General features: G+C 40.1%; 1 protein-coding gene and 1 non-coding gene across 2 annotated transcripts in view; one reads left to right on the top strand and one right to left on the bottom strand.

Moving 5' to 3' along the window:
• Positions 1-604: 604 nt before the first annotated feature.
• Positions 605-708, bottom strand: LOC120853769. Its single transcript, XR_005718827.1, has one exon. It is a non-coding gene; the product is annotated as a U6 spliceosomal RNA (small nuclear RNA).
• Positions 709-2,406: 1,698 nt separating this feature from the next.
• The window catches only part of ESR2 (estrogen receptor 2), a 50,124-nt gene continuing 27,005 nt past the window's right edge, over positions 2,407-25,525 (top strand). The window contains exons 1-5 of the mRNA XM_040226278.1: positions 2,407-2,905; positions 4,482-4,654; positions 11,650-11,766; positions 18,146-18,445; positions 21,178-21,316. Coding sequence (XP_040082212.1) covers positions 2,553-2,905; positions 4,482-4,654; positions 11,650-11,766; positions 18,146-18,445; positions 21,178-21,316 — 1,082 coding nt within the window. The 5' untranslated portion in view covers positions 2,407-2,552. The remainder of the gene's footprint in view (positions 2,906-4,481; positions 4,655-11,649; positions 11,767-18,145; positions 18,446-21,177; positions 21,317-25,525) is intronic.

Raw genomic sequence — 25,525 nt, forward strand, 5'->3', positions numbered from 1 at the left:
AACTCTTAATTTAAGAGCTCTCTCTATATACCAGAGACATTAGCCCTTTGTTTCTAATATGAGTTGGGAGTATTTTTTTTCCAATTTGTCATTAACATTTTGAGTTATGGTGTTTTTTAAAGTTAGTTTTTAGTGGAATATAGTTGATTTACAAGGTTGTGTTAGTTTCTGCTGCACAGCAAAGCAGATCAGTTATATAAATACACATTCACTCTTTTAAAAAATTCTATTCCATGTTGCATACCTTAGATATACAGTGTTATATGTCAGTTATATCTTAATAAAGCTGAAAAAGATTTTTCCATGTGGTTAAAAAAAAAATAAAATAAAAAAAATAAAAAGATTTTCAAAAATGGAAAAAAAAAAAATTCTATTCCCATATAAGTCAGTACGGAGTATTGAGTAGAGTTCCCAGTGCTATACAGTAGGTTCTTATTGTTATCCATTTTATATATAGTAACGTACATATGTCAATCCCAGTCTCCCGATTTATCCTTCCCCATTGATAACCGTAAGTTTTCTACGTCATTGACTCTGTTTCTGTTTGGTAAATGGATTCATTTGTGCCTTTGTTTAGATTCCGCATATATGTGATAGCATATGAAAGAATATGAAATGCTTCAAAATTTGCATGTTATACATGCACAAGAGCCATGCTAATCTCTGAATTATTCCAGTTTTTAGTATTTATGCTGCCAAAGTGAGCACTGACTTATGCTGTTTTTATGATATGCAGATATTTGCTTTCATGAGTTTATGTCTTGCCTGGAGAATCCCAGGGACAGAGGAGCCTGGTGGGCTGCTGTCTATGGGGTCGCACAGAGTCGGACACGACACGTGACTTAGCAGCAGCAGCAGCATGCACACCTTTTAATTGCCTCTGGATTTTGAGTCATAGTTAAGGTTTCCCCTACACCCGTATTATAAAGGGATTTATCTAATGTTCTCTTCTAGTACCTGTGCAGCCCCTTCTTCCTCCCCCCATTCCTGTCTTGCCCTCTCTCCCTTCCTCCTCTCTCTCCTTTCTTTCCAATTCTGTCTTAACATTTGGAGTTTATTCTGGCATACATGTCTTTTTCCAATGAATTTTCTGTGTTCCAATGTTTTTGTAGCGATCTGAAACATCACCTTTATCATATGACAAATTTCCAAAAACTTTTGACTTTTAAATTTGCTGTTTGGGGATTTTCTATTCTGTTGCATAGCAGTGTGTTTCTCTCCAGTCAGGAAAGAAACTACACAATAAGTTCAACAGGAGAAGTCTAATATAAGAATTCCCAACTGTGATGGGAGATTAAGTGTAAGATGTAAGAAACTCTATAAGGCACCCAAGAGCTGAGGTAGAGTACCCAAGGAAGGACAAACTTCGAGGGGTGGGGGTGTTCACACCTCCTTGGAAAAGATAGTTTGGCCACTAAAACATTCACTGGTTTACCCAGACAAAAGTGGTCTGGAGTTGCAGGTGGGGAGCAGGCAATCAGCATTTGGTGGTGTGGGCATGCCCTGGAAATCCAGTTGCCTGCCAGAGCGGAAGGCCTTCAGAGCATGCAGGTGCTGGTGATGAAGCTTGCACAAGGAACAAATTCTCTAACTCCTCAGGCCATAGTCTAAACAGGTCATTGCAGAAAGGTTCTTGCCATGCCAGGGCTACATGTGTGCAGTGGGATCTCGTTCTGGACTAGCACAGGCTCCACTGGCTATTCTCACCCACCATGTCAGCCTCTGCCCCTGCCAGAAATCACAGCGGCCTCTTCCTCCTGCTCTCCCTGCAGCGCCCTCTACTGAGAAAGCTTAGCACTGGGCTCAGTTTAAATGCTTAAAGGAATTCTAGTGCCATAGAACATCTACTACATATATTGAAGAGTGTATTAGAAGGTGAGAGGCAATAAATTGATCCTTGACAGGTGCATTGGCCTATGTATTCCTTTTTTTTTTTAATCATTGGCTATTCATGATATATTTGAAGATCTGTTAATGCTAGTCATGCTTACTGATCTACCCTTTGAGGTAGGTTTTTAAAATTTTTCTATAAGAATTTAAAAATGAATTTATCTACTTCTAGGGGGAAAAAAACTGGTTGGCATTTTTATTTAATCACATATTTTTAAAGTTTGTTTGTTTTTTTCTCCAGAGATTGAACCCAGGCCACAGCACTGAGAGCCCAAAGTCATAACCACTAGGCTACCAGGGAACTCCCTGTGTTTTTTAATTTTTAAAAGTATTTTATATTAAATTCTCATGGTAGAAAATTCTTATAGTTAACAACAAAAGCTTTATGGAAGTGAATGAAGGAGAAAATGAATTCCATGCCTTTTATTCCTACCCCTCTGAGGTTGTGTGTATATTTTTCAGGATGTATTTCTAGGTCCATATAAGTGTGTGTGTATAATAAAAATGTGTCAACCTTTTTCACAGTATGCTTATACCTGTAACTTAGAAATGTCTTTTCTTTTTTCTTTACAGCCATACCTGTCCATGACTCTGAGAACATTATAATGTCCTTTTGTGCTTCTTCTCACACGGGGTTTTCCTAGCTGTTACCTACTCAAGACATGGATGTCAAAAACTCACCATCTAGCCTTAACTCTCCTGTCTCCTATAACTGCGGTCAATCCATTCTACCCCTGGAGCCAGGCCCCATATATTTACCCTCTTCCTATGTAGAGAGCCGCCATGAATACTCAGCCATGACATTCTATAGCCCTGCTGTGATGAATTACAGTATTCCCAATAACTCAGAAGATGGGCCTGGTCGACAGACCACAAGCCCAAATGTACTGTGGCCAACTCCTGGACACCTCTCTCCTTTAGCCATCCATTGCCAGTCGTCACTTCTGTATGCAGAACCTCAAAAGAGTCCTTGGTGTGAAACCAGATCATTAGAACACACCTTACCTGTGAACAGGTAAATCCAGTCTTCATTCTGAACTATATTATGGCCGATATTCTGATTGCTTTATGATTTAGTGAGAAGAAAGATGTGTGTTATACAAGGTCTTCATTATCACATAGAGCACCTAGAACATCTGATGTTCTGAATTCTAGGATATCTATTCTGATATTCTAGTCCTTACTAAAAAGTTGAGCTTTTAGATCTGTGTTGTGGGGGAGAATTCACTTCATGACTGTCTTTGGAAAATATTTAATTTAAATCACTTTCTTCTTGATGAAGTGATTTGAGTTTGAAAAAGGAATTTTTATTTTTGAGTTAGAGCCTTCCTATCTTGAAGTGAAATCACAGCTTAGTGTTTATGGCAAATTATGTCCAAGATAAAAGTAACCATCAGTATTACAACTTGATGAAATGCTAGACAGGTGAAAAGACAAACAGTGGTACAAATTTTTAAACAGTGAATAAATAACATTTTATAAAGATTGACAGGACACTAATGTGGACTTTAGTTGAACATTCTTAAACTCTCAGTGCAAGGTAACATCATGGATTATTTGTATTCAATTTGTTATACATACACACATGTATATATTTTGTGCTATGTGGCTTGTGGGATCTTACTTTCCCAGCCAGGGATTGAACTCGGATAGTTTTAATGATAATCATGGCTACAGAGGGCAGAGGTAGTATAGGCAGAAGCATGAGGGGGCATAACTTTCACAAGAACCCAAGTACTAAGTTAGAGCATATTTGATATTGAAGTTTGTTACTTTCAAATTCATAAAACTTTGAGAAAGCCATATTACACACTGATTTTATTTTTCTTTTTTAAATAACTTTTTGATTGGTAAAAGAGAATATGAAAAATGTAGATGACTTTTTAAAAGTAATGTCTTCGCATTCAACTTTTAAAGGAAATATCTTATTTCTGAGGACAAGTTCTAATTAGAGTTCTGCTAATATTTGGGTACATTAAACCTCAGCATATTAAATTTATACATCAATCATACCTCTGCCATGTCCTTTCCAAAGGAAACATGCTGTAGCAAAATTAGGAACTAGCCCGGTGTGTTCTTGGTGTCTGCCGGTGCTCCCCTGTGGGTGCTCCCTTCCTCTGTGGTAAGCCCTGGCGCTCTCTCCACCCTGCACTGAACACCTGCTTTCTTCAGAGCCTTCTCAAGGGACAGGCATGTGTTTATGCTCTCTTCCGCTCCCCTTCTCTTCTCCTTTGCTCTCCCCTTTTCCCTACTGCTCCCACCCAGACTTGATGTAGTCACTGATTACAGAGATGAACACCCTGATGGCTACAGCTAGTTCTCCATGGTAACCGGTGTTCATCCGCACTGCGTGGATGGGTGTAAACTCACCTATCCACTTTCAGACACCAGTGATCCCAACAGAGCGACTCTGAATAGATCTGATGTCAGTAACAAAGGTTTTGCTTGATCAGATCTCTTGGAATATATTTGTTTATGAAGCCTGGAGGGCAGAGAGATACACGAGGCAATGTTCATGCTGTTTCTTTTTCTAGAAAGGCCTTGTTTTACCGTCAGTGTTCTTTTACAGTGAATGTTCTCTTTGCCCCTAGGGAGACATTGAAAAGGAAAGCTAGTGGGAGCAGTTGTGCCAGCCCTGTTACTAGTCCAAGTTCAAAGAGGGATGCCCACTTCTGTGCTGTCTGCAGCGATTATGCGTCGGGATATCACTATGGAGTCTGGTCATGTGAAGGATGTAAGGCCTTTTTTAAAAGAAGCATTCAAGGTACAAGAATGTTGTTAGCTGCTTTGTTTTCCACCTTGCTTTTAAACAATGTTGCGGATGACCTGGCAGAAATTTCACCTTTGTTTGGCCTGCTTGGTACACAGAGTGCTTGATGAGTGTTTCAGAGGATCATGTGTCTTTGGGGGTGGGGGGATTGTTTCAAGTATAGAGTACTTTATCTTTCACTCAGATCTCTACCCTCAAACCCAAATGGATCTTGCACCACCATCACCCGCGGCCATCTTCCTAGGAGAAAACATAACCTTTGTGAAGGCTGGAAAAAATGTGGGCCCATTAGGAACTGTGAAGATTGTTTCTTCCTTTGACTTACGTTTAATATCTAGCATATGTAACAGTTGAGATGGTGGGCTGGCTCCTGAGGAAGAGAGAATATATTTTATGCAGTCAGTAGCTCAACTAGTGGAACTTCCTTCACAATCCCATTTTCTGGTCTGAGTTTAGACTGTTTCCCTACCCGTCTCCAGATTTCTGCTAGGCTAGCTTTTTGTTTCTGTGATTTTGTTAAATCATCTCTTTAATAAATTTCAAATTGTACGCACCTGGTTTCAAGGCCAGTCAGCCCCTTGCCACACGTTTCCTTGCCAGTCCTAATTAGCTCAGGCACTTTCTTGCTTTCTTGTGGTCTCAGCTGTCTCTCTACCCCCATAACCCCTCCCTTGTCAGCCCTCCTTCCAGGCGGTGTCCTGTGTTCCCGTCTCAGAGCTCCCTTCCCTTTTCTGCCAAAGCCTTGTTCTTAACCGGTTAAGGAAAGCTACATTAAAGCAATTCATAGTGTGCAAGTGGCAAACAGCAATTTATTGAGTTAATTCACCCAATGAAACTCTAGGTTGACAGCATTTTACCTCAAGCAGAGAAGCTGATGTAATCTAGAGGGAGATGAGGGGTAGAATGTTAGTAGGTAAGGAATCACCTTCCTCCGAGTCCCTGGGAAATTCACCCTTCATAGATGAGCCCCTGTTTGTCCTCAGCCCTCCACTTAGTAGCTGTGTGACTTGATGTCCTGGCCTGGTTCCTCATCTGTGAAATGAAGGTAGTTATTCAAAAACTGAAATGTGAAAATGTTCGTGAAATGTAGTTATGTGAAAATATTTGGTCAATTATAAACACTGCAAGAGTAGAACTGCTGGCAAATTCAAGTTATTCTAATTTTTCTTTTAACTCTTGTTTTCAAATGTCAGCGTCTTTTCTTTCTGCCTGTGTTGTTTCTCTTCTAATCCTAACCTCATTTAAACCCATCTCCTCTAAAATCTTCATAGTTAGGTGGATGAGGGCCTCTGCCATTTCCAAGCTCCTTTGCTTGTCAAAAGGAAAAACAACACAGAGAAAGGAAGCTGATGTCATCAAATATTATCAAAACATAAATCATGTTTGGCTATTTTTTTCTTTTATATACACAGAACTTTTCTGCATTTAACATTTTCAGTGCTTAAATTTTTTTTGTTATCATTGTACTAGTAGATTATCAGGCCAGGTCCAGTTTCTTGTTATATATGATAAGAACAATTTAGATTTTCTGAAATTCAGAACCAAACTCTTGATATGATGAAAATTCTCTACTTTGTTGAAGTTCTAGAATTTTATATTCTAAAGGAAGTTTTGATCCAAAACAACTAACTACATCCTTAAAGGAAAGAATTTTTCTTATTTGCTCCTTGGGAAAAATCTCTGTATGGACTATATTTCATGAACCCTGAGACTGCAGCTGATAACAATAAATTTACTATGCTTTCCCCACATCCTTCCTTCCTAATGCATCAGCAAAGGAGCTGTTAGGAAAGGGAAAAGGAAGGTCATATCCTAAAAGTGCAAATGGTAGCGTTAGTGCTCTAAAAATTGCTTAATGCCTAATTAATTATTTCTTTGGACTCCGCCTACTTTTGGTGCCCTCTGGTATAAATGCATTGCAGTAACTCAAAACAGCTACTCAATTTTTTTGGTATGTCGAATGGAATGAGAATCAAATATATTTTCATAAATTGAAAAAGAATAAAACAGATTCTTTGGGGCTTCCCTGGTGGCTCAGCTGGTAAGGAATCCACCTGTAATGTGGGAGACCTGAGTTTGATCCCTGGGTTGGGTAGATCCCCTGGAGAAGGGAACAGCCACCCGTACCTGTATTCTGGCCTGGAGAATTCCATGGATTGTATAGTACATGGGGTCACAGAGAGTCAGACACTTTGTGAGTTGGACTGAGCAACTTTCACTTCACTTTGTTTTATTAAATAAATCCATTTTCATTGACTTAAAAAATATAGGACCTTTTTTTTGTTTGAGATATAATTTACATACAACAAAATTCCTCTATTTTAATTTTATAGTTTTTTTTTTTTGGTCTTTTTGCAAAGCCACGAGGCACGTGGGATCCTAGTTCCCCACCAGAAATTGAACCCACACTTCCTGCAGTGGAAGAGTGGAGTCTTAACCACTGGACCACCAGGGAAGGCACAGATTTTACAGTTTTATGAATTTTGAAAATATATGTAGTCATGTAACCAACACTGTAATTAAGATACGGAACATTGCTATAACCTCAAAATATTCCTTCATACCCATTGCAGCCAATTTCACCCAAGCTTCCCAGGCTCTGGTGACCTTTGATCTATCTTCTGTCCTTATAATTTTGCCTTTTCTAGAATGTTATATAATTGCATCTTAAAGTTTGTAACCACTTGCATATGGCTTCTTTCACTTATCATGATGCTTTTAAGATTTATCTGTGTTGTTGGAGATATTAGTTCATTCCAGTTTGTTACTAATATTCCAGTAAGTGTACCCCACTTTGTTATTTGTTCTTCTTTTTGGTCCCATTGCAAGGTTAGTGGGATCTTAGTTCTCTGACCAGGGGTAGAACTCTGGGAGGGAAGTGCGGAGTCCTAACCACTGAACCACCAGGGAATTACATGTTTATTTGTTCATTTGAATTGTTTCTAGTTTTATGCTATTTTGAATAAAACTGAACATTTATGCATACCTCTCTGTTTAGACATATCTTTTTGTTTCTTTTGGGTAAATACTTATGAGTAAAATTGCTACTTGTATGATAAGCTCCATATGTGGTGCTAGAGGTAAAGAATCTGCCTACCAATGCAGGAAGCGTAAGACATGAGAGTTCGATCCCTGCATCAGGAAGATCTCCTGGAGGAGGGCATGGCAGCCCACTCCAGAATTCTTGCCTGGAGAATCCCATGGACAGAGGAGCCTGGTGGGCTGCAGTCTGTGGGGTTGCAAAGAGTCAGATATGGGTAGCCATTCCCTTCTCCAGGGGATCTTCCACCTAGGGATCGAACTCGGCTATTCTGCATTGCAGGCACATTCTTTACTGTCTGAGCCACAAGGGAAGCCCACACATTCATATGCATTCATTTATTCAACAGACTATAATTGAGTACTTTGTATGGACTCAGTTCAGTCACTGAGTCATGTCTGACTCTGTGACCCCATGGACTGCAGCAAGCCAGGCCCCCCTGTAAAGCTCTATGTCTTAAAGAATTAGCTTCATGACTTGCCTTGAATTTTGCTTTGCATCTTTCTTAGTTCTGTTCCTATAGAGTAGTATGCTTCTCAGACTGTCGCACGAGCAAGAAAACCATTTTAATATGTGCAGTGTTTGATGCAGTCAAGGAGGACTTTTTTCTTTTTGCCAGAAATGAATTACTATGACCTTCTTGCACACGGCATTCTCTAAACTATTGTCTTCATATTATTGTGTTTTCCAATCTTTTTTGAAAAATTAAAATGCTCTTTTACAACAAACTCTGAGACCAACCTCTCAATTCAGTTCAGTCGCTTAGTCGTGTCCGACTCTTTGCGACCTCATTAACCACAGCATGCCAGGCCTCCCTGTCCATCACCAACTCCCAGAGTCCACCCAAACCCATATCCATTGAGTCGGTGATGCCATTCAACCATCTTATCGTCTGTCGTCCCCTTCTCCTCCTGCCTTCAATCTTTCCCACCATCAGGGTCTTTTCCAATGAGTCAGCTCTTTGCATGAGGTGGCCAAGTATTGGAGTTTCAGCTTCAACATCAGTCCTTTCAATGAACACCCATAACTGATCTCCTTTAGAATGGACTGGTTGGATCTCCTTGCAGTCCAAGGGACTCTCAAGAGTCTTCTCCAACACCACAGTTCAAAAGCATCAGTTCTTCGGCGCTCAGCTATCTTTATAGTCCAACTCTCACATCCATACATGACCACTGGAAAAACCATAACCTTGACTAGACGGACCTTTGTTGGCAAAGTAATGTCTCTGGCTTTTGAATATGCTGTCTAGGTTGGTCATAATTTTTCTTCCAAGGAATAAGCGTCTTTTAATTTCATGGCTGCAGTCACCATCTGCAGTGATTTTGGAGCCCAGAAAAACAAAGTCAACCACTGTCCACTGTTTCCCCATCTACTTCCCATGAAGTGATGGGACCAGATGTCATGATCTTCATTTTCTGAATGTTGAGCTTTAAGCCAACTTTTTCACTCTCCTCTTACCCATCAAGAGGCTCTTTAGTTCCTCTTCACTTTCTGCCATAAGGGTGGTGTCATCTGCATCTCTGAGGTTATTGATATTTCTCCTGGCAATCTTGATTCCAGATTGTGCTTCCTCCAGCCCAGCATTTCTCATGATGTACTCTGCATATAAGTTAAATAAGCAGGGTGACAATATACAGCCTTGACATACTCCTTTTCCTATTTGGAACCAGTCTGTTGTTCCATGTCCAGTTCTAACTGTTGCTTCCTGACCTGCATATAGGTTTCTCAAGAGGCAGGTCAGGTGGTCTGGTATTCCCATCTCTTTCAGAATTTTCCACAGTTTATTGTGATCCACACAGTCAAAGGCTTTGGCATAGTCAATAAAGCAAAAATAGATGTTTTTCTGGAACTCTCTTACTTTTTCGATGATCCAGCAGATGTTAGCAATTTGATCTCTGGTTCCTCTGCCTTTTCTAGGGCTTGGGGCAGCTCCTCTCGGCTGCGCTTGTCTGCTGCGACCAACTCTAGCTGTTCCTTAAATGCATATTGTTGTAAACCTCATTATAAAATCAGTGAGGATAACATCATGTACTGTTCTTTGAGGCTTTAGAAGATATGTAAAAGATTGCTCCTGCTATGGGAAGTACTGTGGGATTACATTTACCTTCTAACTGTAAAGCATTATGTTCGAAACTACAATAGAAAATCTGATTGGAAATATATTTTGGTTTTTAAAATTTAGTTTTGAATATGAGTGAGTATAAAACCAATAACAAATTATATATCCCTTAAAATGTTTTATGGTGGTGGTGGTTTAGTCACTAAGTCGTGTCCAACTCTTGCCACCCCATGGACTGTAGCCCGCTAGGCTCCTCTGTCCATGGGATTTTCCAGGCAAGAATACTGGAGTGGACTGCCATTTCCTTCTCCAGAGGATCTTCCTGACCCAGGAATCGAACCTGGGTCTCCTGCATTGCAGACAGATTCTTTACCGACTGAGCTATGAGAGAATTGCCATAAACGTAAAACATAAATAAAAATGTTTTATAGCATGTCTTATATTACCCCCTGTTCTTGAATGTGTATAGAACCTGTGTATATAATGAGTGACTGTGTTAGTTAGGTTACATTTTATGGCAAATGGTGATGGGATCGCCTCTTGTGATTATGCTGTGGTTATGTGAGACTCCATCATAGCAGCCTGGGGAGAGGAGTGGAGAGATGCACTCCTCTTACCCTGGAAGAAAGCAGACATCCTGTTGTCAAGTGCTTCTGGGCAAGTGCCTCTAGGAGGTAGGAGCAGTGTCCAGACTGTAACTAGCAAGAACCTCAGTCCTATAACTGCAAGGAATTAATTCTGTCAACAACTTGAATGAGCTTGGAAGAGGACCCTGAACCTCAGATGAGGCCACAGCCCCGTCAACACGTTGGTTGCAGCTTTGTTGGGACCCTGAGTAGAGTAAACTTTTCCTTGAACTCTCTATTCATGGGAACTATGAGATAATAAATTTGTTTTATTTTAAGCTTTTAAAAGAATTTATTATGCAAAATGAAAAAGCAGTAACTTTAAGATTATTGAACTGAGCTTAAGTGTTTTCATTTGTAAAATCAGAGTCATAGCTCTTTATAGGGAAGTTATATGAGTAAATGAGGTGCTCATGAAAAGAACCTGGAGATCAGTAGGAGGTCAGAAGTGTTGATATGTCAGGCAAAGAAAACATTGCTTCCTATACGTGGCCAGGATGGAGTGTCACTTGAGAGAGTGGTTTTTGCATCTCTCCAGTGCCTTTGCTGGTACCCAAGCCAACTCAGGGCATGGCCGGGCAAGTCACAAACAACTGAAGTTCAATTTACGTTTTGTTGAACAAATGTTACTGGAATCTGGAATCTACCTGAGAGGAGAGAGGACTATAAAGTTCATCATAGTTCAATCATGGAATTATGTCTTTTTGAAGTGATCTTTAAAATCTGGTGATTATCAAGTAGTACTTCTTTCTTTCCTTGTTTAGTTTGCTGATTTTTTTATATTCTCTTATTGACCAGTTTAGTTCTCTTAGTTAGCTATGAATTCCCAGTTAAAAGGCATGTTAAATCCCCCCCAAAAAACGTATGCAAAAAGAGTATAAGGAGTGTAGTTTGCTGACCTGACACCAAGTACGACTTTTGAGGAGTTTTGTGACTTGGAGCGAATCAATTTCAGGTGACTGTCTCACTTTCCATGTCCAAAGACGAGTATTTCTAAATATATTTCTCGAGAATTCTAAGAACATGCAGAGAATAACCTACTGGTCAAGCTGTAGGATATCAAAATATGCCTAGATTTCCTTTACTCACTAACGAGGCGCTGATGACACGGCACTTCATTTTTACACCTGTTCCTGGAGCTGGAAGCTGTTTTCCTAGCTCTCAGCTGGGTGGCTTTAGCTGTCTTGTTGACCAAAAAAAATTATCCAAAATATTGTAACAATAAACTTCCTCTTTTTTTTTTTTTTTTTTTGCTCTGTTGTAGGACATAATAATTATATTTGTCCAGCTACAAATCAGTGTACCATAGATAAGAACCGACGTAAAAGCTGTCAGGCCTGTCGACTGCGGAAGTGCTATGAGGTTGGAATGGTGAAGTGTGGTGAGTGTTCCCGCCCCTTTCTGTGGTATGGGGGACATGCTGAAAGCCAGGTCAAATTGGGGACAGTGTGAGGACCTGAAGACATGGAGTCTGGGTGAGAGGAGATTTAGGGCATGGTAATGTCTTCAAGTGTTTGCATGCTGTCCCATGGCAGGGGCGTTGACTTAGTCTCTGTAACTGTGGAGGACGGAGCTGGGGTGAACAGAAACAAGTTGCAGGAGGCAGATTTGGGCCCCGCATTAGGAAGAACTTTCTCCAGGTCAAATGGTCTGACACCGGAATAGGCTGCTGCATGAATTAGAGAACTCTAGCCACTGAAGTGCTCAGATGGGCTGGACGACCATCCGCCTGAGGCCTTGAAAAGTCCCAGGATGAAGTTCTGGTACATGTTCACACTTAAAGCTGTGACAAGAAGGTAGACTATATTGTGGGTTACTTGGGATGACTCATGCCTGTCACTCTGTTAACTTTCTAGAAGTGCAAAACATGTATATGCAGGAGTCAGAAACATGATAGACCGGTGGAAAGCACATAGAGCAAGAATTTTGTTCTAAGATGGTATGTGTGCATATGTGTGTGTATACACACATGTAGCATGCATGAAAAGACAAAGGGAAATGGGAACACTAGTGTTAACAACAGACGATGATGCTTACAGTCTGCTTCCTCCCCCCAGCTAACTCAGTTCACTTGTCTGTACACATTTGCTTGTTTCTATGCACTCACGTCAACTCTGCCTAAACTTTTCTTATTCTTCTGCCAGCCAGTATTTTAGCAGTAGTTTGGTGTAATTTCTCTCTTTGTAACTATTTGAAAAAAAATTTGTTTAAGTCCTCTCTTTTCTGATAATCTCTTAGTAGCTCTGCCCTCAAACATTCTCTGTCCCATCCTCTAGTTAAGAATTACAGCAGAAGTTCTTTTAATTAGTTCTCTGGCTTCCTAAAATCACTGATGTTCTCCATTTCCTCTGTAAAACGTCCTACCAGTGACCTCCCAGTGAGTATTGGTTACTTTCATAAATGCCACTTCAGCTATATCCTTATCAGTAACCACTAACTTCTTCCCAACCTGTTTCGACTCATTGTAATTGTTAAGTCATATAATTTAAAATTTATGCAAGCATATGAAATATGAATAGGAAAAGATAGTTGTTCTGTGAAAGCTTTGAGTAAAATGTGAAGGACTAACAGCTATTGGGTTAGGTATGGGTCAGATTAGGGCAAAATCATCATAAACCTAGAAAGAGTGTGCATTCAGAGTGCTTTATGAGTGTTTAAGTTTCTTGCTCTGTTTTAAGAAAGCTGAAACTGAAAATCTAGAGACAGCATAACTTGCGACTTAAATTGGCAGAAGTGTTTAAAGAGAAATCCCTTGGCCTTCTTACTAAAGACTGCAAATAAATATATCATGTTTTAAGTAAAACAGTATTTTAAATGGCATATTTTAAATGATTTCTAATATAATCTTAGGAAAAGAATGTTTTCACTGTGCTAGAGTCTGTTTGGAGAAGGCAATGGCACCCCACTCCAGTACTCTTGCCTGGAAAATCCCATGGACCGAGGGGCCTGGTAGGCTGCAGTCCATGGGGTCACGAAGAGTCGGACATGACTGAGCGACTTCACTTTCACTTTTCACTTTCATGCATTGGAGAAGGAAATGGCAACCCACTCCAGTGTTCTTGCCTGGAGAATCCCAGGGATGGGGGAGCCTGGTGGGCTGCCATCTATGGGGTCGCACAGAGCTGGACACGACTGAAGCGACTTAGCAGCAGAGTCTGTTAGTGGCTGTGGTTCTCTTGATTTGGGACCGGGGTAGTAGAACATACACTCCACCTGTAGGGGGCAGTATATGTGGTGAGAGGAGCAGGAGGACTGAATCCCTGCATAGATGAAATCTCATTTTTTTGTCTCATCACTTCTTGCTAACTGTGACAGTGCTTAAATGACCTAACCTTTCTGGCCCTCGTTTTCCTTATCTCTGGATAAGGATATATCTGCAGATATATCTGCTTCACTGAGTTTTGTGAGGAATAAAGACCTAGCACACTGTGTGGCATTGAATATTACTTTCGCTTCCTTTCTCTCCCTCTCTCATTGAAAAACACATCTTAGCACCAGAGTTCAGGGATATACCTAAAATTTTCCCGGAAAAGGTCACTTAATTTGACCAAAAAGTCACTGGATAGAGCTACGAAAAAATTTGCATTATCTTTGGAGATTACAGAAGAAATGAGATGGGTTGATGTGCAAACAGATGGGTATTTTGGCTCTTTACTGACCACGAGGAAAGACCATTAGGAGTGGATTTCATTAATGTGGCTTTTCTCCTTTTCCAGCCCTCTTGTCTGCCCTCCTGAGAATATTCTTCATCTAGATTCTTCCTTCTATCTAATCTCAGAGGATTAGGGATTCTCCCTGAATTCTAGATCCTCCTGCGTAATTCCACTTGCCCCTTTTATTCAGAAATCCTTTCCCTTCAGTCGTCACCTTTTTCTTCTTCATTTCCAATCTTGTCCTTTCCACTGAGGTATTAATAAGGTTGTTTAAATGTAAGAAGGGTACCCACCCAGGCTAGCTTCAGAGGAAAAGCTTCATTATAAGAATACACTGCAATGCAAGTAGCCAGCAAACGGATCTGAATAACTGTATATCTGGTCTGTAGCCCTCTGTTGGGACAACAGCTCAGAATCTTTTGATGCCATCTCTTTATTTGCCTGCTGTATAGATACTTGAAAGTGATTTGTTGGGGAGGTGGTATAAATTAGTAGCTAAAAGCAGCAGCTCTGGATTCGGACCACTGATTGGGTTTTGGTCCTGCTTCTGCTATTTTCTAGCTTTTCTACCTTGGGCAAGTTACTTGAGCTGTTGTGCCTGGATCCTCCCCTGTATGTTGAAGATGGTAATACCACCTGTCCTCTCAGGCAATTGTCAGAAAGGGATAAGCTGTGTACAGCAATACACAAAGCCTGGCACATAGAAGCTTCCAGTCTATGATAGCTGCTATGATCATCATTTACCATTGTTGTTATCTTGTTTTTGCTGGGGCACTTTCTAATATGGAGCAGTCCTATTTGGTAATTTCTCATTAAGCTTACTCAGAGGCACACTGAGTGACTCTGCCTAGATTACAGTGTCAAAGCCATAACCCTGGGAATGTCCTTGGTACAGAAATGTGAGTTCTTTGTCAATGGCTTTATTTTTTGACCTTCTCAACTTCATTTTATTCTAGTGTATAGAATACAACTTGATTTACCTTAGGAGCTCTATTGATAGATTCTAAGGGCTTTATTTTATTGATCCTAACTTAGAACAGGGTCTAGTACATGGAACTTTGTTGGGGAAATTTGGTCAAATAAATTTGAATGTTTGGATTCAAAACCTTTCACTTTGTATGGAGTCTGTTTTGTAAACTCTTTATCCTCATATTCTCCACCGAAGAGAAATGTGTGATTAGAAAGATACTCTTTTAAGCAATACATTTTATCCCATTTTACTCCGGAAGTATAATTTATCTTTAATAATAATAATAAATATATAATATCATATGTAAATAAATAATAATAGTTCTCTATGTGATTACTAATAAAATAAATTACATTCTAGGCTTTTAATTATTTTCTTGAATATTTTGTTTGATTCAGTTATCCCTAGATGAATAGAGCCCTTCTTTCTACTGTAATTAGCCAAGGATAAGAGAAATTCAGATAAATTTTCTTGGAAGTAAATAAATTTGCTCATACTGCCTAACTCATATTTCCTTTTATAAATGTGGACAATTGAATTTAGTGAACAAAGGCAATCGTGGTAGTATAGAAAGTAGGCATTCTGATTTTAAGTTTTAGATTTTTTTTAGGGAAAATTTATGTAAATGTTGTGCCCATGCTAATGACATCCTGATTTATGTCTTTTTAAATTCCATTTTACATTTTTTACATTTTACACATTTTTTTTACATTTATCAATGGATATTTAGAAATATTTTGCCTATGTATATATATATATAGGGCTTTGGGAATTATATTTTTGTTACTGACTTTTTTTATTTTATTGTGGTCAGAGAATATGATCTATATAATAGCAGTTTTAATTAAAGTTGACCTGCTGCTGCTGCTGCTAAGTCGCTTCAGTCGCGTCTGACTATGCGACCCCATAGACAGCAGACCACCAGGCTCCCCCATCCCTGGGATTCTCCAGGCAAGAATACTGGAGTGGGTTGCCATTTCCTTCTCCAATGCATGAAGGTGAAAAGAGAAAGTGAAGTCGCTCAGTTGTGTCTGACTCTGAGCGACCCCATGGACTGCAGCCCACCAGGCTCCTCCACCCGTGAGATTTTCCAGGCAAGAGTACTGGAGTGGGGTGCCATTGAAAGTTGACCTAATATGTAATAACTTTTTAAAATTATTTTGATATATATGAGTTTAGAATTATTTATCTTTCTTTTATAATCTACTTATGAAACCTTAATAATGATTTTTGTCATAAAGTTTATCTGATATTGACAGTAACTCCAATTTATTTGGTTAACTTTTGCCAAATCTTTTTCTGCTCTTTTACTTTCAGTTTTTCTATGTGTTAGATGTATCCCTTAATAACCAGCCTATATTGCTGTTCAGTTGCTCAGTCATGTCTGACTCTTTGTGACCCCATGGACTACAGCATGCCAGGCTTCCCTGTTCTTCACCAAGTCTCAGAGCTTGCTCAAACTCACGTGCTTTGAGTCACTGATGCCATCTCACCATCTCATCCCCTCTCCTCCTGCCTTCAATCTTTCCCAGCATCAGAGTGTTTCTAATGAGCTGGCTCTTGGCCTCAGGTGGCCAAAGTATTGGAGCTTCAGCATCAGTCCTCCCATTGAATATTCAGGACTGATTTCCTTTAGGATTGACTGATTTCATCTCCTTGCAGTCCAAGGGACTCTCAAGAGTCTTTTCCAACACCACAATTCAAAAGCATCAATTCTTCAGCACTCAGCTTTCTTTATGGTCCAGCTCTTACATCCATACATGACTACTGGAAAAACCATAGCTTTGACTAGATGGACCTTACTCGGCAAAGTAATGTCTCTGCTTTTGAATATGCTATCTAGGTTGGTCATAACTTTTCTTCCAAGGAGTAAGCGTCTTCTAATTTCATGGCTGCAATCACCATCTGCAGTGATTTTGGAGCCCAAGAAAATAAAGTCTCTCACTGTTTCCATTGTTTCCCCATCTATTTGCCATGAAGTAATGGGACCAGTTGCCATGATCTTAGTTTTTTGAATGTTGAGTTTTAAGACAACTTTTTCACTCTCCTCTTTCACTTCATCAAGAGGCTCTTTAGTTCCTCTTCGCTTTCTGCAATAAGAGTGGTGTCATCTGCATATCTGAGGTTATTGATATTTCTCCCTGCAATCTTGATTTCAGCTTGTGCTTCTTCCAGCCCAGTGTTTCTCATGATGTACTCTGCATATAATTTAAATAAGCAGGGTGACAATATACAGCCTTGATGTACTCCTTTCCCAATTTGAAACCAGTCTGTTGTTCCATGTCCAGTTCTAAGTATTGCTTCTTGACCTGCATACAGATTTCTCGGGAGACAGGTAAGGTGGTCTGGTATTTCTATCTCTTGAAGAATTTTCCACAGTTTGTTGTGATCCACACAGTCAAAGTCTTTAGCATAGTCAATGAAGCAGAAGTAGATGTTTTTCTGGAATTCTCTTGATTTTTCTATGATACAATGAATGTTGGCAATTTGATCTCTGGTTCCTCTGCCTTTTCTAAATCCAGCTTGAACATCTGGAAGTTCTCAGTTCACATACTGTTGAAGCCTAGCTTGGGGAATTTTGAGCATTATGTCTAGATTAAAAAAACATATCTAATCTCAAGTTTTTTCAGTTAACTTATTATTTGAAATAAACTTATTTGTGTAAGTATGTAAAAAGAATACACAGACACACATACACACATGCAAAAAAAAATTAAGGATGTATTATAAAAATGTATTATTTATAGTCAGTTCCTACTTTTCCCTATCTTCTGTTTGAAGAAAATTCCTAATTTCATGGTTTGGAAACTGAACTCTGTTCATACTCTTTAAAAGAAAGATGGATTTAGATTTAGAAATGGAATAGATGATCTTGAAAAGGAAACCTAAAGATCATTTGGGCTGTTGTCTCTCAAAAGTCATTATTGATTTTGCTAATACAGTCACAAATGTAATATCTTAATACATACATGCTTCACAGGCTCCAGAAATAAAAGTCAGACTCCTGTACTAAGCCATATTCTATGAATAGACTCAGGTCTTACAATGATTTCTGTTTTCATCCTGGTGACTGGAGGAACCTGATGCTGCGTTGGGAAAGAGATGGGGAAAGCACTGTGTTATCTGCTCTCTTTTAGGCTCCCGGAGAGAAAGGTGTGGGTACCGCATAGTGCGAAGGCAGAGAAATTCTGATGAGCAGCTGCACTGCCTGAGCAAAACCAAGAGGAACGGTGCACCCATGACCCGAGTGAAGGAGCTGCTGCTGAGTGCCCTGAGCCCAGAGCAGCTGGTGCTTACGCTCCTGGAGGCCGAGCCGCCCCACGTGCTCATGAGCCGCCCCAGCACGCCCTTCACTGAGGCCTCCATGATGATGTCCCTGACCAAGCTGGCCGACAAGGAACTGGTACACATGATCAGCTGGGCCAAGAAGATTCCGGGTAGGGCCTTCTGAGTCTTAGCTTTAAATTTATTTGTAGAAAGGCTTGTTCCTAACCTTTATGGGGCACGAATACAGAATGGAGGTCCGCAAGCTGTGTCTTGAGTATTTAGCGGTTTGACAGCTTGATTTATAAGCTTTAAATGGAATACGTCCTTTTTCTTATCTTGACACTTGTGCCTTCAACACAGGTGGCCAGGTTTCAATTTAGAATTCTTGAATTCCTCTGAGTTCTGTACCAGAAGGAGTTGTATATGGTGGGCCCCTTCTCTTCCTGTCCACCCCTGTTCCCCGCTCCACTGATCCCACACTACCTTGCACACACCGAATCCTACCTGTTCATATCTCCTACAGACATTAGCTGGTTTGGCTATATCTCATGCCTAGATATGTTCTGGGAAGATAGACCCAGGGAAGAGACCCACCCATGCTCTGGATGTGGGTGTGGGGCCATTTAGGCAGGGAATTTTAAGGTCCTGAATCCTGGAGCATGGTCTAAAAGAAAGAAATCTGGGCTCCACCTTAACCCATCTCCTGGCTGTGAACTTATCACCTTGGGAGGAGGGGTGTGGTCAGGTGAGGGTGAGGTGGGGCACAGTATGACCTTTCACAGTATGAAAGTGAAAGGTTTCTCCGATGCTAAATAGGAATTGTAAAATTTTGTTCCAATAAAGAAAAAAATCAGTAATACATACATAAATGAATAAAATGGATAAATAGAGTAAATCAGCTATAAAAGTAACATGAATCATCAATAAACCTGGAATGCTTTTTAACTTGATAAAATTAAAAATGGGTTTGGCTATTCCTGAATTGTCATTTAGAACATGCATTTTCTATTCTATAATCTGTTCATTTTCCCAGACCAGTTTGTAACATATACACCCAAGGTACCGCATGGTCACGATCTAGTTATCATTTGAATTGGTATTTCTGTGAAAGAATGAATCAAGGATTCTAACATAGATTGACAGCAACCCATGCTTCCTCTGGAAGGGCTTCTCCATGTACATCTTTCCATTTGTGTAAGAAATGAGGTCTCCAAGTTCTAAGTCACTAAGGATGATTTCCATGGCCCAGAGGGCAGTAACTACATTAGGCAGATTTTAAAGATTGAGGGAGCTGGGGGAAGAGCACCTGGGTTAAGGGTCTCAGAGAATAGGATCCATAGGGGTCGTTTGTTGGCTTCTGAGCTTTCTGAGAATTTTCAGGTTTTTCCACTTCAGTTTTGATGGTTTAGCATCTTCTCCTTTGCCAGAATTTTTTTTTTTTTTTCCTCCCCTGAGCTCTTTCCCATAGGAGACAATACTGGTGCAGTTTCCTCTAGCTTTTGATCTATGTGTATGCCAAGCCTAGTTTTCAAGACCCCACCTAGAGAGTGGTGATTAATTACTTCTGAGAGCTGTGTAGCTTCTTTATGCCAAAGCAAAACAGATCTCTTAAGCTGCATCAGTCCCTCTTCAAGTCTGGTGTTTTGGAAATTTTTCTGAAAGCTTAGGCATAGTCTGAAGTTATGGGATTTTTTCCCCCCACTTTCTCAGCTAGCATAGTCATTGTCTAGACCAAAAAAAAAAAAAAAAAATTTAGTCTATCACTTACCCTTGGCTTTGTTGAAGATCTTTAAGTATGAAAAGCTTGATCTTCCTTGGGCAGGCTTGTTGTCTGTAACTGTGGGTGAGGTTGGAATGTGTACACATACCAGGAACGTGAACTGAGTATGTAGGATGTGGCTTTGGAAAGGATGTATCCATCTTTCCATTCATTTCTCCTTTGTTCAGATTTCTGTTATAATTGTTCAAAGAGTTGAACCACATATGTTCTCTGTGCCATAGTGTCTTCATCTGTAAAATGAGGATGATGAGAGATCTCACCTCTAGGAAATTCTCAGAGGTAGGCATTGTTGCCCCCATTTTTCCTGTAAGAAAAACAAAGACTTAAAAGAAGATTAAGTAACTAGTTGGGATGAGGCCGAGCAGGGGTTCTAAGCAAAGTCCATTGCACTCCAAGGTCATTTGTTTGTTCACTATATTTATATTATACAGCTTCCTCCTCTTATCATGACTTATGGAGGAAGCCCCAGTGATCTCTGCTTCTGAAGTTTTCCCTTAGGGACCTGTTTCTGTTATGTATGTTCTTCAGCATAGAATAGCCCAGAAATAAGTGCACCCACTCAGAAGAATGATTCTAATACTAGATGGGAAATGGTAAGCAATTGGAGAAACTCTTTCAGCTGGAACTTTGACTTTCTGCAGGAGCTGGTCCTATTTTCTCTGCAAGCCCATCACCCCCACTATCCTGTCCCCTTACTCCTCCTGCGCCCATCATGGGCTGGGCCAGACAGGCAGCCCCTCTGGCTGGCGTCTGAACTCTTATCTTTCTCAGTAGTGCAGAGGGATTACTAGGATATAACTAACAAAGGTCAGTGCCAGCTTTGTCTTCTTCCCTAGCATCTGTCTGGGAGCTGTATAAGCCCAGCTAATAATCCTTTGGAAATTCTGAATGATGTACATTTCTCTATAGAAGGTGTTCAAGACTAGAAATTGTGAGTTACTCACTCTGAATGCAGGGTTTTCTTCCTCATCAGCTATTAACCACATCTTTAAAATATTGATTTCCCCTGCACTCTGGGTGATTGTGTTTTCTTAGCTTTTCAAAACTTGCTCTTTTTTTTTTTTTAATGGAATCAGGGAGCTGAGGACGGCGGGTATGCTCACAGCCTCTTGCTTTCCCCAGGCTTCGTGGAGCTCAGCCTGTACGACCAAGTGCGGCTCTTGGAGAGCTGCTGGTTGGAGGTGCTCATGGTGGGGCTGATGTGGCGCTCCATCGACCACCCCGGCAAGCTCATCTTTGCTCCAGACCTCGTTCTGGACAGGTGAGACACAAATTCCTTGTATTTCTTCTCCAACTTGAGTGAAGTGCCAAGTGAAGTGGGAACAGAGTCCTGAGTTCTGCAATGAAAACCTCACTCCTGAAAGGACAGGTAGGAGGAGGAGAAGGTCGTTAGCTCCTTCTCTGGGTCAAGAACCTGAGAAGGAGAGTGTGAGCGCAACGCTTCCATGTCCTGTGATTCATTCTTTCCTGCAATTGGCCAGCAGTGCCCACTGGCTCACAGGCCACAAGGGCCTGTGTCCTGAGGGTGTGTGGGCACTCAGTGTGAAGCTCACCTTAGGTCTTCCTGCATTACAAAAAATCCATCTGGGGGTTTTAATTTTTAAGCTGTCCTGCTGTTCTTTCCACTAGTAGAAGCCATTTACATCTCCAGCTATCTGGACCAGTGGTAAAATTCTTATAAATCTACCAAGTTTATTTTTACATGCTTTAACTCACTCTAACTACACATATTATATCGCATTTTGGGCAAAGCAGTGGAAGGAATGGTTATTAAAACCAGATGAAAGTTGCTGGAAACTGGGGAATGATAGTGTTAATGCTGTAATTTCTTGCATTTAGTTTTCTTTTGAAGATGGCAAAACCACTTTTAAATTGACTTAGTGAACTGTACGTGGAAGGAAAGCTGGAATGTACAGCAACACTGAAGCTTTTTAGTAGGAAGAGTAGAACACGTTCTTGGTGTTGTATTTGATCAGTTTGAGAATCTCCATGGAAATTGATTTTTGTCTTCCTTGTATTGAAAAAGTGCTAGTGTTGAGTGTTCAGTCACATTGGACCCTAAGCCTGGAGGGAAAGGTTGGCTACTGCTGTGAATAGAAAGGATCTGCCCCCAGCTCTTGGCACTACCTCTTTAGATCTTCAGAAGCTCCCCATGCACACCTTACTCAGATAAGAAGTAATAGCCAGGGTGTTAGCACCTACTCCTCCTGTTGTTGGGGATGATGGCCTTGACAAAGAGCACTGTTCTAAGTGACGGAGGTGTGTTGGTGGAGAGCAGGGCCTTTGGGAGGGGCTGGAGCATGGACTATGGCTCTAGCAGGAGCAAGCCCAGAGGGAGATTCTGGAAGCCCAGACCCTTCAGTAGCAATCAAAATAGCTAACTTATTGGCCTATATGTGCCAGGCACCATCTTAAGCACTAATGTCTTAGGTCATTACATCTTCACAGTAGCCCTTTTTGGGTGAGCACCATTATTATCCCTTTCCTTCAGATATGGAAGTGGGACATTAGGTAAATTGCCTGCAGTTATGGTGATGGAGCTGGACATGGGGACTGGCTGTGAAGTTCACCCTCTTACCAACAACAGTACATGCCTCTCAGCAGGATAGAGAACTGGATGAGAAAAGAGGAGGAGGCCAAAGGCAAAGTAACTTTCTGCTTTATTCTTTTATCTTAGAACAACTCTATTTTACTCTCTGGCCATTTCAGAAAACTTCTTCCTCCAGCTGTCATTTCACGGTACCATGTTGCAAGGCAGGCTGAAAGGCCAAGCACCCAGTCACAGCATCACTGTCATTCATTCCTGCGTTCAGTGTGTTCCACTTGGAATTTAGATAAAGGTGCACACACACACAGACACACACAGACACACACACATGAATATACACACACAATTCCCTAGAAGTTAGTGCTAGGAAGAAGTTCTATCCTTTGGTGAACTAATACATTTGCAGACTTTGGGAATGGGTTTGCTTTTTTGTGTTGATTTCTAAAGTGTTGCCACATTTAGAGTTTATTTTCAGTGACTGTTTCATTCCTGGTTTTTAATACAACAAACTCGCCTCTTTGTATGGGTTCAACTCCTATATGTAAATAGGTTACTGTAAATTGACACAAATCCCAGATAAATTTTAGGCTTACCTGTTGGTTGAGTAATAGAAAAAGAACTAATTTTTCTTATATAATTATTTTAATTAGACTCACATTAGAAGAGAAGAATTGATAGAAATTGTGTATATTTGAGTGTAGAAGAGGAGTTCTTGGGAATTGTAAATGCATTCACATTGAACAGGCATTTTTCTTTGAGTGTCTACTAGTTGTTAATTTCGGTTGCAGTCCCTACTTGTTTTGAGCACTCTGTAAAAGTCTAGAATTTCAAGTCTCAGATTCTTAGTACATCTATTAAATAATATATACAGCATAAATATATTTTAGTGTAATGGGTATATATCTGGAGGAGTTGCTTATTCAAGCATGTTTAAAAATTTTTGACAATTCCAAAAGTCAAATTATTTACCATAAAGGAGTTCTAATGGGAATCTTTTCTGCCATTTGAATAAAACTTTTTCACACTACTTGAAAGTAACTGTCCTTTGGTGGATTGTCCTGTCAGAGTTCCTCTATGTGGTAGTATGACCATTTAAGTAGTGAATACAACTAAATTAGCCTATTTATTTGTGGAGACTAAGACTATAATTTCTGTTTCCCTTTATTCTTGTTGAGGCTTCTGCAGTGAAAAAACTTGAACCTACTGAGGATGAGAGAAAAATCCAGGTATCTCAGCTTATTTCTAACAAGGTAGCTATTTAGGTAATCACTAGAATCCCAATTCACGTGAAGATCTACCAGAGAATCTGAACTTCTATTTATTTGAGAAATCGTATATGCTAAGACATTATGTGTCCTTAACATCAGTAGAAAACCGTCAAACGTTATTACGAAGTCAGAGGAAGTAGATGTTTATGGGGTTCTGTGGACTAACAAATATAAGTGTGCTGAGTTTTCATTCATGTTAGGTATTTTTATATTGAATTTTCTTTAAGAGGCCCACAGAATTTTCACTTCTAAATTTTTATTTCCCCTTTGTACTCAGATCATTCCACCTTAGTTGAATTCCCATGTGTCTCCCAGCCCCACTGCCTCTCACACAGGAAGACAAGTTGTGGCCCATTAGCCACACGTGTACTGTCAGTACAAAGCAGCGAGCCCCAAAGGACATCTCTTTCAAGATGTCCTTGGTATCAAATGGAATATTTTTCTTTTGTTATCAAATAATAGTCTGCTTGAAACTACTACTTTTATTTTTATTTAGCACTGGTTTATGGGTAAATGGGCTTCCCTGGTAGCTCAGCTGGTAAGAAATCTACCTGCAATGCAGGAGACCCTGATTCAATTCCTGGGTCAGGAGGATCCCCTGGAGGAAGGGATAGGCTACCCACGCTAGTATTCTTGTTCTTCCCTGGTGGCTCAGCTGGGTTCGATCCCTGGGTTGGGAAGATCCCCTAGAGAAAGGAACAGCTACCCACTCCAGTATTCTGGCCTGGAGAATTCCATGGACTATATAGTCCATGGGGTCGCAAAGAGTCTGACACGAGTAAGTGACTTTCACTTTTTCACTTTCACTGTGGATTAATGGGGTGTAAAAGTAAATTTCCATGAGTAGTTTTGTTTGATATATTGTTTTGATATTTTAATATCCAACTCATATACCTACTAGATTGACAACTCATATACCCAATTGGTTGAATTAAAATCTTTTAAACCTGTCCTAATATCTTACTCATAAATCAATGTCAATCCATAGTTACTTACAGGATAAATGAAATAGGTCTTGTTGATATTTTAAAGTCCTGCCTCACTATTCTGTATAATTCATCTTAAAGTAGAACTTTAATTAGGGTGTCCTTTATAAAGTAAGGGCTTCCCTGATAGCTCAATTGGTAAAGAATCTGCCTGCAATGCAGGAGACCTGGATTCGATCCCTGGGTTAGGAAGATCCCCTGGAGAAAGGAAAGGCTACCCACTCTAGTATTCTGGCTTGGAGAATTCCATGGACTGTATAGTCCATGGGGTCGCAAAGAGTTGGGCACGACTGAAAGACTGTCACTTTATAAAGTATTTTACCTTATTGCTTCTATGTTTCTCATATTTCTTTTCTAAAAATTTGTTTGATTTCTACAGCCTGTGAAGTGAATAAAAATATTCTAACCTTGCCTGCCCCCAACCCCAAATGAGATGGTTGGCTATCACACTTGCTGGAGAAAGCAATCAGACCTAGTTCTTTACAGTGGGTTTAGAAATTCTCTTTTTCCATGAGGTACATATGTTCTGATTTTTGTGAGTAGCAGCATTCATCAGGGCTTAAGATACCATGTGATATAAGTTCTCCCTCCATTTTTGAAATGTGAATTTGCACTTAAAATACTATGTATTTTAATGAGGAAACAGTGCTAACTTCAGTATTTAGGGA

Source organism: Oryx dammah, unplaced genomic scaffold (genome assembly GCF_014754425.2).
Source record: "Oryx dammah isolate SB20612 unplaced genomic scaffold, SCBI_Odam_1.1 HiC_scaffold_26, whole genome shotgun sequence".
Lineage (NCBI taxonomy): Eukaryota > Metazoa > Chordata > Mammalia > Artiodactyla > Bovidae > Oryx > Oryx dammah.